Consider the following 16,562-nt stretch of genomic DNA (forward strand, 5'->3'; position numbering starts at 1 on the left):
CAGTGCAGTTATTCTCTGCTGTTCATTGAACATCAAGGCAATACTGTGTGAGAGCTGGCACCAGCACAGGAATTTTCAGGAATTTTGCAAGCAGAGTGACATCGTGTTACACATATTGACTTGAAATTGGCTGTGGTGGGAGTATTTTACACTCTGAAAATTAGGTTAGAGAAATGTTACAGATCAGGTTTTAGTACTTCCCCCCCCCCCCCCCGGGTTCTAGTTGTTAAATATTAAACAGCACATGAACTCAAAGGCCATTAGAGACCTCATGAGGGCCTCTAGCTTTCAACCAGTCCCCATGCCCATCTTGACTTTGTTTTACTCAGTGTATGATGAGAGGGGTGAAGTGATTGAGGAGAACAGGGGTGTTACTGAAACTCTTCCAATGTCCCCTAAAGGTTGAATTTTATCGTCAGTCCTTTTTACTCATCATCCTAGCCAAGTGACTATTTTGAACCCTTGCTATAAGCACCTGAGCATGCTTGATGAGACCTGCCTCAGTGCCTTTCTGAGCACAAGCAGGCATGGGCCATGCCTTCAAGATGGAAAAGAAAGAAGGTCTGGGGAGCACAGGTGCTCTTGGATCTTCCCACCAATGAAATTTTATAATAACATTTAGCACCTGGTTCCTTGGCTTTGCTTAATCTTCTGTAAAATAGGAACTAGGGCATTCACTTCTCAGCTGGCTCCTTATGGAGAGGGACATTTGACACATTTAAGGATCATTGCTTTCTTATTTTAAAATTAAGTAGAAATGAGTTGGGTTTCTGCCAATTAAAAAGGATGAATCTTCTGTTGTCTATAAATTACTCTCTTTAGAAAAACCAAGAGGACCCAACCCTATAAATGTAGAAGTGCTCTGAGAGCCTCAGAAGCATCTTTGCTGCAAGGACCAAGATATGCAGCTAAGTAAGGCTAGTCTTACCCCTAATATCAAGAATACTTTCCATGGACTTCCCATCATGGCTCAGTGGTTAACGAATCTGACTGGGAACCATGAGGTGGCAGGTTCAATCCCTGGTCGCGCTCAGTGGGTTAAGGATCCAGCATTGCCATGAGTTGGGTATAGGTTGCAGACGCAGCTAGGATCTGGCGTTGCTGTGGCTCTGGTGTAGGCTGGTGGCTATAGCACCGATTAGACCCCTAGCCTGGGAAACTCCATATGCTGCAGGTGCGGCCCTAAAAAGACAAAAAGACCAAAAAAAAAAAAAAAAAGAGAATTCCTTCCATGAAGCCTCAACACTTTCATCCTTATATTTCATCAGTAGAATTCTCAGAAAGCTGCTAAGTCTTTCACACACATATATACACACATGTGCACAAATACATCTGTCTGTATATATTCATCTTCCTTTTTTCTTTTTCTTCCTTCCCACTCAATTACTGTTCAGTCATCCTACCTCTATGAAAAAATAAACAAGTCAGAGTTCCCATTATGGCTCAGCAGGTTAAGAACCCAACACCGTGTTTGTGTGAATGCAGATTTGATCCCTGGTTTCACTCAATGGGTTAAGGATCTAGTATGGCCACAAGCTGCAGTGTATTTTTCAGATGAGGCTTGGATCTGGCCTCTCTGTGGTTGTGGTGTAGGCTGGCAGCTGCAGCTCTGATCCGACCCTTAGCCCAGGAACTTCCATGTGCCACTGTAAAAGAAATAAATATATATATAAAAGTGGAAACATTTATGCACTTACAGGAGTGGAAAATAAAGTTGAAGGTGGAAGATATCTCTTTAAACATGCCCTTGGCAGCCCTCATCCGGCTCCTTCTCATGGCAGCTGTGCTTTATGTAGGGCCAGCAAACTCTTTCTTGGTACAGAGTTCTACTGTGGTGGTGCTCTCTGACAAACACTTCATCCTGTGTGATTAAAGATGACAGATATTGTCAAACCAGCCTCACCCGGTGCCTACCAGTGTGATATCAGCCTAAGCCCTTTAGGATGAATGCACATTGGGAATTAAACCACTTGTATCATCCCAGGCTCTGCTCCTCATCAAGCCCACCATCCCGTTATGACCATGACCAGCTAGTGCTGGTTATTTGCCCAGTTATTCCATTTTAATATTTATTTTATTATTTTATTTTATTTTATTTTATTTGGCCATACCCTAGGCATGTGGAAATTCCAGAGCCTGGGACTTAACCTGTGCCCCAGCAGTGACAATGCCAGATTTATAACCCACTGCATCACAAGAGAACTTCTTATTTATCCATTTTAAATTGGGATGTTTGAGGCATAGGTTTAAGTCCTCCTTGGGCAATACGGAAATACAGTCTGATACAAGTGTCCTTTGCTTCCGGCAGCACATCTGTCTCAAGGGTCTGAAAGTTACTTTATATATTATGGCAAAGGTGGATTTTAGCACTAACAGGCAAGAAATGACCATTTGTGAGAGTTCTTAAAAGGGAAAAACAGCCCCAGATTCAGGCAGAATGATGGGGAATTTGCGGCAGCCATCAGGGTTGGCATCTGGGGGAAAAAATGAAGAAAAAAAGACACAATGTGATGCTTTCCATAAAACTAAAAAAAGACCTGGGAGTTAGAACCCAAAGTACCTACTACTATTAGTGATGGCGTATTTAGTACTGTATTTAGTACTTCTCTTGCCTTGTCACTTTCCCTGCTATACAAAGTCAAGTCACCATCTTTCCTAAAAGCACATGACTAACCTCTATAGAGGTTTGGTGGATCTAACTCCTCTGTGGAGTTAGCAAGCTTGGGTTTGAGACCTGGCCCTCCTGCTTATTATATTACCTGTGGGATATTGCAAAAAATCACCTGACTTTTCTGTGACTTAGTTTACTTTTCTGAAATCCTTGTCTTCCAACTTAACAGTCAAAAAATTCTTTTATATTTGAAGATCAGGATGTCTTCCATGAGAAAAAAATCATTTCTGTTTTTCTGATTCTTTAATACTTACGAGCATTTCATTCCAGCAGGATGAGATAGACCATAAAGAATTGAACAGATAATTGAGTTACAGTCCATGTAATTGTTATGAGTTAAAAAAAAAAGAGGGAAATAGGATGGAGAGTAAGTAAAGTGCTGTTGGGGACTTCCTTAAATAAGATATTCTGAATAAAGCCCATTTTAAGCTGAAACTAAAAGAATAAGATGAGCCAGTCATTTGAAAAGCCGCGTAAAGGACATTTCAGGCTATGAGTTGAGCAAGAACAAGAGACCTTGAAAGTGGGGATGATCTTGAAGTATCAGAGTGGTGGTCCTAGAACCTGAGGAGGTCTCAGAACCACCCAGAAGACTTGTCACCGCTCAGATTCCAGAACCCAGCCTCCAGCCACTAGGTCTGGGTGGAGCCTGAAAACATGCATTTCTCACAGGCTCCCAGGGGATGCACCTGCTGCTGACTGGGGCCCCGCTGTGAGCACTATTGTGTAAGAGAGGAATTGGCTGGAGGAAGGTATGGAAGGAACCCAGAGTACTGGAAGTGAACAGTAGGAAATGAGGCTGGAGAGGGAGCTCTAGAATATCAGCCTAGAAAGGAAGGAGGAGTTCAGGTTCCGATGGATGGGAAGTCATTGCAGGCTCTCCTGGCCCTTGCTGAAACCCTGAAGTTGCTCTTGTTCTTAGATGATTGGAATGTAGTAGTAAGTCATCTTGGAGGATTGTCTTATTCTGAATGGCACTCACCCCTTAATGCATGTGAAACAAATTCCGAGGAATTTGGAAATGGCCTATAATTCCCTCTGCATTGGATTCCTGACCTCACTTTGCATAGGAACATTCTCCCATGCTCAGGTTTTGAAAGTATCAGACAATGACAAGTCCAGAGGCTGCAGTTCAGATCAGCTCCACATTTACTGAAACACTTTCTCTGAATCTGGCACAGTACACTTAGTGTGGCAAGGACATAACCAAAGTATATAACATGCTTTCTAACTGTAGGCAGCATTCTGTCTTTGGGGGACAAATAGTAAAACAGTGAAAGAATTAGAGGATTTTTATAAGTAGAATACAGTACAATATACAATAACGTGTTAAATATTATCATATATAAATGTTAATGATGTAGCTAATGAGTGCCATGGCCACTAAGAAGTGGGAGAATTGTTGTTTGAAGTTACTTGGGAATGTTTGATATCCAGGAGGCATTTTAACCGGCCCTTAGAAAATTTGACTAAAGGGGAAGAGAGAGGCTGGAAAAACTTTTGTCTTCAGATTCGATGACCATGCAAAGACTTATTATCTTCCCAAAGTTTTTGCTGTTCTTCTGCTTTCAGTGGAAAGCCTTCCATGTGTTTCTGATTCTTGAGCACAATTGAATTACTAGCCCATTGTCTGATGAGAGCTGTTTGGTCAGGGAGCCCTGTGGACTTCTTGGAAGCTTTTGTCCTTTGCAAAAAGCTGTCCTGATTTACCATTGTTAATGAGCCTTGTACCACACAATGCACCAGTTTGAGACCCACTGAGAACATGACCGTGAACCTCCTTTCATCTCCACATGGGGCAACCACATGGCATATAGGAGCTGCAGAAACCCAGCAGCTATGCTGCTCCCCCAGTGTTAGTAATTGTTTTGAACTTTTTAATGTCATATCCTAATAGCTTTGTATTAGGAATGACGATCTGTACTGCTTCCACCCTTCATGAATAAATATAAAATGTCTTGCCACCCAGAAGACAAACCCTTTGTAGTCAAGCATCTCTTTTGAACCTGCATCCTTAGGACCCCGCATGCTTGCATTTCAATATTCTGTGCCTTTGGAAGCCATTTCTCGAAAATCCTGAAATAAACACTTTTTGCAATGGATATATTTTTACTGTGTCAAGTGTTTTTTTGCATCAGATCCTGGATAATATGTTTGATAAGTCAAAGAGTTCTCCTCCTTTGTTGAGGCTTTCTGGGAAATTCATGGAGTTATCCTGAGTAGTAAAATATTTCCAAAGGTGTAAGTTTATCTTTCACCCCCAAGATGAATATAGAAGTAAAAAATAGAATGGTTGGACAGAGGCCTCATGGTGATCTGAAGAGATGGCAATCTGAAAGGTAGAGATTGCCAAACTTTTCAGTTGCCCACTCATATCCGCAATTTTGAGAGTGTCCTCAAGATAGGTCTTCCTATATACATGCGCCATTATTTATTACTTGCATGTGAAAGACATGAAATATTGAAATAAAGTAAATGAATATTATTTCCAATATTTTCTTTCTATACCTCTTTTGCACCCTCTGGTGTATGCAATCTCTGAATACATTCTTCTATAAACCTATAGCAGCATTGTGGTACAGTGCATTGGTTCTCAAACTTTAGGCTACATCATAACATCCTGAAAGCTTGCAAAAACCCAGATTTCTGCCTCTGCCCAAAGTTTCCAATTTAGTCAATCTGGTGTGTGGCTTAGTAATTCCTAGCAACTTCCCAGGTAATACTGGTCTGAGAACTATGCGTTAAGAACCATTGAGGTAGTTTCAGAGTTAGTTGACCTACGTTGTACATCCAGATCCTTTAATTATCAAATGTGTGACCTTGGGTAAATTACTTTACTTCTGGGAGCTTAGTTTTTAAATCTGTGATATGAAGGTAACCATAATTACTTACCTTTTAAGGTCACTTGTGAGCTTTATGGGATAATGTAGGCAAAATACTTAGTACCCAGTGCTTATCACCTACAAAACATCCATACATATTGGCTTCCATATCCTCCTCCTCCTTCTCCTCATTATCATCAAACATCTTTTTAGTGTTACAAAGAAGACTATAAGAACTTTTGTGCCTTAATTCACAAGAATCAGGGGAATGCATTTTTCTGCTTTAGCATTATGCATTGAGAAAGACCATGCTCCAAATGAGATCTCTTTCTAGTTGAATAGTGGAAATGAAGATCTTTCACAAAGTCTGCCCAAAAGAGAACAGTGTGTTCAGCCCTCTCCCTTCTGTGTGTAACTGTTGATAGTCTGTGGCTAAGTGTGTGTTTCTGTCGTCTTTTGTATGTAGTGAGTTCTTCTTGCATGATATAGCATTGACATTTTTGGTGGTTGTGTCTTTGAATGTTTGGGGGCATGAGAATAGTAAGTGCAAGTCACTGCTTTGAATTTGATTAATTTTTAACACTTCCTCCTTTTTTCTTCTTTCACTCTCTTGTGAATTACTAGGACCAAGTACCACCTGCCAGGAGGATTCATGTGCCAACCAGGGGGTCTGTATGCAGCAGTGGGAAGGCTTCACCTGTGACTGTTCCATGACCTCATATTCTGGAAACCAGTGCAATGATCGTAAGTACAACCTTTTCATACTTGGGACTTTTCCAGAATTTTCTTTTTTCAAAGTTCAGAGTTTTAGAGAAAGCTTAAAGGTCATTATGTGTAAGGATGGCTCTGCTGAAAGATTCATTAGCAGTGTTCTCATCCAGAAACTTGGAAAATAAAGGACTTATATTCTTATGGGAAGAGCACAGTGAATGCTTTAGGTGAATCAGCTGATTTAATTCTAGGAAAGAGATATTTCTCGTTCAACAATACTAGATATTTTTCCATTTACTTCCTTTTTTTCTTTAGATTTCATTACATTTGACTGAAAAACAAAACAATGTAGACAATATTTTTGTTCTAAGGGATTCAGTTGTACAGTAATTAAATCACCTGGATAACAGTTTTGAGATTCCCCATTTGCATTGTTTAGAACTTAGAGGATATTTAAGGAATGTAACTATTTTCCAAAAAAATCTGAGTTTAGAGAATTTCTTAGGCTTTCTGAATGATGAAGACATTAAGAGCTTATTAATTTTTCCAACTAGAAATGTTTAAGGCATTCTCAAGTGTGTTTCAAATGTAGGTAGAGATTCCTTCTGGCTGAATTTATTTATACTTACTTTGTTTATATGTATGTATATATATACACATGTATATATAGAGTTGTTCTGTTTATATGTACATTTATATTTTGTGAATATTTATATATATATATGTATGTATCTGTGTATTCGCTTTATATTGGAAGAAAGACAATTGCTATTTTTGTCCACTAGTGATGCTTTAGGTGCATCAGCTGATTCAATTCTAGGAAAAGACTGATTTCATGAAGTTGATTCTAGCACCAATGGTGGAGATACTTCTGTTCCGTGGGAATCTATAACCTGTGTCTCCAGTTCCTTCTCATGTTATTTTCCTAATGTGAACACTTTCGATGATGAGCAAACACTTAAAATTTCTGACTTATTGCAAAGAAATTTGCTGCAAAGACCTGACTTAGTGGGTCCTGTTGACCTTCTGATTTTCTAAATGCAGCCTTCATGGTGGGAGTTGATTTTATACTCTGAACTCAGTTGTCAGTTGGTTTTGCAAAAAAGATGCATAATGTTATCTGAGTAAATACCAAAGTTATATGACAGTTTGTACAAGTAGAAGCAAGTGCCAATTACAATGCTATCTCTATCATGTCTATTTGGTTTTCCTTGATTCCTTATTTCTCAACTTTTATTAGGTATGTAGCTACCTCTTTTCCTGTTTTCTACCTTTTTCACAGCTTTTTTTCTTTATGTGCCCTGTCAGTTTCTTAAGATGCACTAAGGAGAAACAAATGGGGAATCTAGTAATGTAGAAAGAAAATTCTTTGAAACTCTTTGATCTAGGTGTAAGCATATGCCTTTATATTTATAATGCAAAGGACACACTCTCTGTAGAAGATTTCTGAAACAGGGGGTTATGGACCCATCCAGGGTACCTGAGGAATTGTACTGTCTGCTCTGTCTTTCCCCTCCAATTTGCCTGCGTGGGAGGCTTTTTTTCTCTAAGTGGGGGCATATATGTCTTTATCCTCACACGTTTATTCCGTATCACACATACACTCCAGCTGAACGTGGTCAGGAAGACACTGCACACAGAAAGGGCAGAAAGGTAAGTTGCTCTACCTGCAGCGATTGGGCTCCATCTTTAGAAGGTATGTATGTGTTCTTTTCTCACTGACACATTCCTTTCTGCTAACCAGGCTCGACACTGTTTTCTGCCAAAAATCAACCAGGATTCCTTCCAATTTTCTGTGATTATTTCTGCCTTTGTGAAGAGCAGATTATACCTAAGTCTGGGATGAGGGCTCTTGCATTACCTGATTTGAACAGTTTGTCCATATGTAATGGATTGGGAAAGGTCAGTTTTCTTTTGCCATAAGAGCGTCTCACCCTTCAACAATGTTTCTAAGACATCCAGGCTTAGGGTAATGTATTTTGAATTTTATTCTGTAAACGATGTAGTTAAATTTTTGATTGTAGAAGACTTCTGAGCCCAAATCATTAAAATAATCTACTTGCTGATTCTCCTGGAGAGTGGACCAGGATTTCTGTGATTGGATGGTTGTCTGGAAATGTGAGCAAGAACATTTTAATAGCAGACTGTGGGGAATACATAGAATTCAGGGTACAGGATGTAACTATTAAGTTTGGATATAAGCTCTTAATGAAGTCCAACCAAATATATCAAAATGGTATGTTGCTTAAAATTGTTAGAATGGATGTCTCTGTATCCAGTTATCAGCACAGTAAGTATTTGGGCTAACTTCTCTTTTGGAACTAGCAGCAGAACCAGTTTGTTCCACTTAAGAAAATCAGCTCAGCTCCTGACATCATAGATTATTATCTTCTATATCAACTTTGATCCTGAGAGTTGTAATTTTCTACTCTACAAACATCTTCAGAATGATGTTACCTATCTGATATTCTATGTGCACCTGCCTCTGTTGGCAAATTCTCATTAGTTTAGTTTGCACGAGGAGTTGAACATTTTCCCATAATGTTGCCAGCAGATTTGCACAGAGCTCTGCTTATCATTGGCAAAAGTCATGGGGAAATTGCAAAGAAAGAAGAGGAATAAAATAGTGACTATAAGGGAAGAAGGATGAAGGAGAGGCATATAGAGAAAAGCAGGCATTGCGTCTTCTCTTGGAGGCAGTTAATAATTGTTTTGCTAACGTGCATGCCGTAGGTAGCCTGCCTTTGACTTAAATAACAGAAGTGGGGCATACATTGTAAATAGAGTGGCATCAAGGAAATCTAGCTTTTACCTAATTCTTGGGAATAGTGTATTTTCTAGAATGTTGCATATGTCTAAAATAAATTATAGTTCTTAAAATACTGTCATAAGACCATATGAATTGATTAGGGATTCAATCATGGCAAAAGTTGTTTGTTTGTTTGTTTGTTTTTTTCAGGGGAAAACTATTTGAATACTTTCATTTCCATGAGTAGTTTCTCAGGACAGCAGGTTGATCTTTAATGGAAATGAAATATCTCCATTTATTCTTGCATGCCTAAGAATAGAAACTGGACATGACTTGCAAGCTTCTAAAGAAATGTCTGCATTTTAGAGTCTTCTGTACTTCTTCTAGCAATGGTTCTGTCACTTATAACCTTTGTTTTTCCTTGCCTATTTGCAAAATTTGGTATTTGCTTGACAATCTTGAGGTTCTGTTATATAGCCATCACCTCTGTTTAAAAGCCGTATCATTTAGTATGCGTAGACCAAGCCAGCATGGTTTGAATTTTATTCCATCATTCTTTGTGAAAGGATGATGAGTCGATAGAGACAGTGGGGTACATATTCAGGTTCATTCTTAGAAAGATAGTTGAAAACCAATGTAAGTGATTGTGAAAGTATGATAGATTACTGATTACCTTGTATGGCAGTGATTCCCTTGTATTGGATAGAAAATAAAAATCATCTGGTTGGAAACTCAAGTATAATTGATTTATTAATCATCTTATCCAGTTTTAAGACATGACTTTCCACTGTTTCATGTAATGGTAAAATCATAGGAGTTTCATTTAGATGATGTTTCCAGCTATTTTAAAAACTATGAGAGGCAAACTCATCCCAGAAATAATTTTGAGTTCATGTAGGATCTGTTAAGACCTAACATTCCCCAAAGAATGTATTCAATTCTGAAAAATCTGAAACAGAGGTGGCTGATCTCCCTGAGGGTGAGCACCATCTGTGTGCCAACTTAATGACACATCACTGGGGCAATATTTAAGAGCCACAAAAGGAAGGAAACCTTTAAAGTGTCTTTGCAAGAATATTCCTTTTGGACATTGGGTTCTTACTGGCATTTCAAATCAGGACTGGGCAGCTTCAGTATGTTGTAGCCATTGCACCATCAGGTGAATCCAGAATCCCTTTCCTGGATTGTGTGGCAGTGCCACTCCCATTGGCAACCTGTTGCTGAGTTCCTCCTCTCTCCTTCATAAGACCATAAAATGTTGCACAAAACCTAGCTCACCTGCACATTCTAACACATATGCAAAAAAGTTAACTTTGGGAAGGACTTTTTGAAAAGAGTGATTTTAAACACCTCTGTCTATCTTCACTACTGGGGTTACCCATTAGCATGTTCATGACCACTCTTTTGAGTTGTATACAATTTTGGAATCCCCTTATTGCTTTGGGCCCCAAGGAAGTACATGTGGGACATGAGTCCTTAACACACATCAAGTTCTTAGATTTATACATCGGATGTTTATCATGGCCTTGTGGGGTGAAGAGAAGCAAATACATGTGCTTCCCAGCCTACCTTCAGCAGCCAGCTACCTGCACTACATTGCTAGATGCACACTGTGGGCTGCTTGTTGGAGAACTTGCTAGATTCACACTGGCATGTGATAATAAATGTTCTTTGCTTGCAAGAAATCAATAGCAAGCAGCTGTGGATCGTGCAGACAGTGGAGTGTGAAGCACCTTTTCAGACCGTTTTCTGCTGGAGTGGCTGTTAAGCTGTACTGCTAGCTATTGATTGGCCTTTTGCTTTTTATTTATTGTGAGGGTTTATTTCTTTTTTAATGTCGTTTTGTGTATTGATTAAATCTGTTAAAAACACATTTCCCATTCAGGCTTCAGAAAAAATAAGCGATATACGCATTACTTAGGGCACAAACAAGGGGGCAGATGGGTGTATGCTAATTCTGTCTCTTGGGTTCATCTAGGTACCCTGGCCTAATGATATGAGCCTATGTTGTTATATGTAGAGCAGTCATTTCCAAGGATATCAAACTACAGGATGTCCGTGTTTTTGCTTATGTGCGTGTTTCCTACCTCTGTTTTCAGGCTTTGCCTGTCCAGTAAATAGGCCATGTTTGGAGAAGTTTACTACTAAGATGTCTATTATCTTCTTAGAACACATTTTATAAGTTACTCACTCATTCACTCCCCAGACATTTATTATTTGCAGATATGGTCATGAATAAGGTATAGTCCTGTTATTAAAGACAGGCATTACAGTCTAATGGGGGAAGGCACATATGAAAGTGCTTTTTAAAAAGTACAGACAGTATGTAGTGAGAAGTTGTAGAGTGCCATCCACTCTGCCTGGGGTTGAGACTCCATGAAGAAGAACTATGGCTTTTTGAAAAGTTTCCATTGATAAATTAACCTTGAAATATTTATAAGAATTTTCTAAGCAAATATTGTGTGAAATAGGGTTGGAAAGGAAAGGCAACATCCTAGCAAGCAGAGAGAAATACCCTACAGCCAATGTTAATGTTCTGGCTATTTTCTCCCAGTTTTTGTTTTTGTTTTGCCAACCTTTTGCAAGTTGCATGGGCATCCTCTTGCCCAGGTATTGTACCTGTGAAAAAAATCTGTCTACTAACACCTGTCCCTGTCAGAGATCAGAAGAGCTTTGGAAAACTCTTCTCTTAATGGGGAGTAGAGTGGGGCTGAGTAGGGCAGGCATCTTTTTTGAGCCAGGGGAGGTTCTGGAAGCCACCTGAGTCAGGTATGGGACATGGATGTCCCTTCTTCAGTGGTTCCAAGGGTTGTTAGGCCCTTTAAGGTTCTGAAGATTTGGTGTCTGGCTCCTTCTCTCTCTTTCAATGGGACAGCACAAAGCTTTCAACAGTTAATGCTTGTTGAGTGGATAGAGAGTGACTGAATTATCCTTGGGGTCCCTGGCTTCTTTGGGGTCTCTGTCACTCCTGCCATAGGTCTTAGGGCTCCCATGCTAAGGAAATGCTCTGATTTTATTTTACCTTTTCCCAGAGAATCTGATTTTCAGTTCCTGACTATTCTAGCACCAAATCAGAATACAGTATTCTGGTATTGTATGGATTTAGCTCTACCCCTACCTGTTCAGAAATTGCTGTTCCAATTACCAGAGTTCCTTCCAGTCTTTATTCTAAACATTTATATAGTTAAAATTACGCTCTTTAATATTTGTGCTCTCAATTGTATGATATGCATTTTCAAAATATAAAAACCATTAGATTTTCTACTTTCCTTTTGTGGAATGGTGTCCAGTTCATTGGGGAAGAATCCCCTTGTTGGCTCTATTGCTGGATCCTGGATGTAGGCCTAATAGGGTCCAAATCTTATTTCACCAAACCATTGGTAGACATTTCATCTTGGAAATTTAATTGTAATAAACCATATACTTTAAAGGTTGATTTGTGATGTATATAATTTATTATATTATGAAAGACTTCATAACATAGTCATTACGTTAATTAGCTTTAGAGTACAATTGCTTTAAATGTCAATTCTAAGTCTAACACCATGAAATTGAATTAGTCACTTAGCCTCTTTTGTAACAGCATAAGGAATGTGAATGGCACTTAATACATAGGAATAGTGATAGTTTTTATTATAACTAATAGTATTTGACATCTGTCAAGTCCTTATTATGTTCCTGACCTACTACTATGACCTTTATAAAGATCTTATCCTTTAATCACCCCAAAGTCCCTAAGAAATACTATACTATTGTTGCCCTGATTTTAACAATGGAAAACTGAGGTCACACAGAAAGTCAGGACTTGAACCCAGGTTTGTTTGACATAAAAGCTCACTTTCTTATTAGATTTGCTGCTAATTGGACATTATTAGAAATAATATCAGTTGAACACCTATGCTAATTACTAGATTAGAGTGCTTAAAATTCCGGGGGGCGGCATGCAAGTCTTCTCTGAAAATAAAATTACGTTAGAATGCAGGGTTGGAAAAGAGAATGGCTGTGTTCTTGGTTTTCTGAACACTTCAGTTGTTTCTGTCTTAATACTCAGATGAGGCCATTTAGTTAGAACATCTTTAGGTGTTAGAGATTTAGAATCAGTGTATCTCCCATAGCCCCACAAATTTATATTTTCATTTTCTGTTGACTATCTTATGATTTTCTTTTTTTTTTTTAAACATTACTGCAACTTAACTATATGTCATGTAGCATAGTAGATGATACAGTTGATAGGGAGTGGATGGCTTCAGTTGAAATCTTGACTCTGTCATTTAATAGCTGTGTTATCTTGGAGTTAAGAATTAATTAGTTCCTCTGTGTCTCTAAAATGTGGATATTTATAGGTCCTGTCTCATAAGAGTATTGTAAAGATAAATTGAATTCATAATTGTGAAGTTAAGGCCGTGGCATGCAATAGCCCCACTGAACTATTAGCTATTCTTTAGTGTAATTTTCAAAAAGTTAGAAGCATGACTCATACAAATATAGTTTTCATAAAGTTAAAATATAACATATAAATATAGAATGAATGTGTGCCAAATTTATTTAAGTCCTAAACCAAGGAAAGAACAATGTGGTTAAATTGTAAACAAAGAGATAGAAAAAGAATATTTGAAGAACTAGATATTTATAGGTATTACAATATCAAAATACAATTTTAGGTTAAATATAAAACTGGTAAATGTCACACAGGGTGAAAAGCTCTTAACATTTGATGTTTTCTTTTCTACTCAACATTGTATCTCCACTGAACAAAATTTACAGGTTAATGTATCATCTCACAGACTCAGCCCCAACTAATAGAAAGTACCTATGTCAAGCAAGGTAAATTTTCCCATAGAATTAAATATTTTTTGTATAGATGTGATAACCAATGTCTTTATATGATATTGAAAGGACACATGTATCTCTCTTAGCTTTTTTTCTAAGTTTTTTATAATTTTAATTAACATTATATATTCAATTATAAATTGAATATTTATATATTCAATTTTAAATCCTTTTTCACCTTCAATATCTCTCTCATACCATTACCTTTTATTTTTTATTTTTTTAACCACTTAAAGATAGAGTCACTAGTCTGCATTTGTTATGCCATCTTGCCATTTACACAACCTGTTTCACAGATGAGGAAACCGAGCCATGGAGAAGTCAAGTGCTTTGCAAATGGTCACAACACTATTAGGTAGGGGGACAAAGACTCAGTAACCTTTGATTACACAGCCTGAGATCTCTTGACTACCAATGTGTCCTGAATGCTTCAAGGAGTATTTTTAATAAGCACACAAACATGTAGGGATTCAGATTAACGTTTGCCACTGGAATTTACTACTTTTATTGCATCAATTATACCATATTTTCTAGTGTATATTGGATGGGGAACATCATTAAAATTGATTTTCTCATATAACAACATCAGACATCCTATCAAACAGGTGTCATTTTGCAGACTTGGTAGTTCTAGGCAGGCAGAGGATGAGTTGAGAGAGGTCAAGAAAGCTGGGAGGAGCTGCTTGGTACCATAGTTGGCAAGATCCAAAAAGTAAGACAGAGACAGAAGATGCATTAACGAGTGAGATTGGGAAGCACCTCAAGTAATGCCTTAAGTTATTTCGTTGCATCTGTGTTTAATTCCTGGGCCCACAGATATCCAGTGTGGCTTAAAGGAGGTCAGAGGATGACAGTTAAACCCTAGAGTCCTAGAGCAAGGAGGAAGGTACTCATACTCTTGGCAACAGTTTTATAGATGCAGATTGTAGCTAGCTTGTTGCCCGTGGGACTCACTCTTGCTTGTAAATGCCCCTGATATCAGGAAGGGACTATTTTATACCTAAAATCTGCAGTACTGCTGATATTAATACACACATGATATCTAACAGATTCAGTAAGAGTTGGGACTGCTTTCCGCTTTTGTTTGGCACACCTCTCCATGAAGCATGCTGGGACTTAGAGGTAAAGCATTTGTTGATACTTGGACCTGTGGTTCAAGGAGAAATAGTCCCCATGATTCAGGGATCTCTGGCTTGTCAGGGATTATTGTGAATTGTTGCAGTCTGTGGCCTTACTAATTTCATTTCAGCCATCTTCAGCATGCTGTATTTGTAGACCATTTTTATTGTTTATGTTTAATTATAGCCCATTTATTTCTGGTGTGCTTGGCTTGTTACTTATTGATGGTGATGGCAGTAATCCATGGAGAGCCTATTGGTTCACAGAGGATAATTTTATATTACCTTGTTAGTCACATGCAGGTGCAATTTTAATGTATTTTTCAATATAGACTTATAATTTCCTGCATTTATTTCCATTTCCATTTATTTCCATTTCCATGTAAAGGCAAAGGAGATGCAGATGGCTTTATCTTCTCCTATAAAACAGCGCTAGTAGATATAATGTGGTTTCCCTATTCTTATTTTGGGGGGGCATTTTATGACTGAGGGAAAATTTACATTCAGAAAAATGCATTATGATAAAAGTTTATAGCCAGTTAAGGTAAAGGGCATTTTCTTCTTCCTGGGGTGAGGCGCCTCTTCTAGTCAGTCCTTCTCTGTAAGACCACTACTGCTTGGGTTTATGTCAGCATACAGGGGTTTTGTCTGTTCTAGAATATGTATAAAGGGGATCATCTAGTATGGGAATGGTTGTTTCTGTTTCCTCTAGCTTCATGGGACGTTTTTTAAGATGCATCTGCGTCCCAGTGCGTTCTGGCTGCCTTGCTCTCTCCTGACTCTCAGCTCCATCTCCTTACCTGGAGGAGTCTGCTGGGCTGCACCTGGTTCTCTCCTTGATCCTTGGTGCAGACATTCTCCCAAGGCCAGAAACTGGGGCAGCCTTACTGCTCGGCTCACGTTGTCTTCTCCTTTTTAGGAACCCCTGTCCCTTGCCTGATGTCTAGGATCTTGCAAGCCATTGTTTCGCATTCATTGTCCTTTCATGGTTGTTTCAGGTCTATTGTAGATCCACTTCCTTTTACTCTATCTAGGTTGGAAATGAGTGTCAACCTATTTCTTTTTTCTTGACTTTGCCTTTACACCCTGAGACTGGAGAGGAGGAGAGGAAAGGATGCACATACAATGTGCTGTGATTTAGTCCACAACCTCTAGGGATGATTTGAGGCTTTGCTTTAGCCCTGGAATCGCCTCTGTAGTGTAGAGTATTTTAGGACCTGTTTTTTTTTGGCGGGGGGGGGGGGGGTTGAGGAGGGAAGGGTGGGTATCCTTCGACTCCATTTGTAGGCCTTCTGCGGTCAGAGAGCCTTCTGCAACCAAAGAAGCTGCACCAAGCTAGTGAGATACCTGAAAATGTGTCTGCATCAAGTGTTTCTTCATCTGAGTTTTGTTTGTAAGCTTCCCCCCTTGCTTTTTCCCTCCAGCCCCTCTGATGACACTTGATTAAGCTCAGTGGGAGCAGGGATTGATTTGGCTCTTGCAGTTAGCCAGGCTTATTTTCTTTACTTAGAATTGTAGTTTGTTTTCTTACCTACCTTTGTCCTATGGATCTTTGCCTCCTGGTCCATGTCTCTGCCAAATGAAATTAAGAAGTGTTTTCCAACAAAACCTTTGGAGACTTCTGGAAAGTGGAGATGTTTCTGTGCCAGGGAGTGTTTTGG

The 16,562-nt window shown here is 38.9% G+C and overlaps 1 protein-coding gene across 6 annotated transcripts in view; it reads left to right on the forward strand.

The window, feature by feature from the left end:
• Nucleotides 1-16,562, forward strand: part of NRXN3 (neurexin 3) — a 1,579,386-nt gene that overhangs the window by 727,628 nt on the left and 835,196 nt on the right. For all 6 annotated transcript variants that reach the window (XM_047796606.1, XM_047796611.1, XM_047796607.1 and 3 more), the window contains one exon: nt 6,118-6,237. In XM_047796606.1, coding sequence (XP_047652562.1) covers nt 6,118-6,237 — 120 coding nt within the window. The remainder of the gene's footprint in view (nt 1-6,117; nt 6,238-16,562) is intronic.

The sequence above is a fragment of the Phacochoerus africanus genome, chromosome 9 (genome assembly GCF_016906955.1).
Source record: "Phacochoerus africanus isolate WHEZ1 chromosome 9, ROS_Pafr_v1, whole genome shotgun sequence".
In the NCBI taxonomy this organism is placed as follows: domain Eukaryota; kingdom Metazoa; phylum Chordata; class Mammalia; order Artiodactyla; family Suidae; genus Phacochoerus; species Phacochoerus africanus.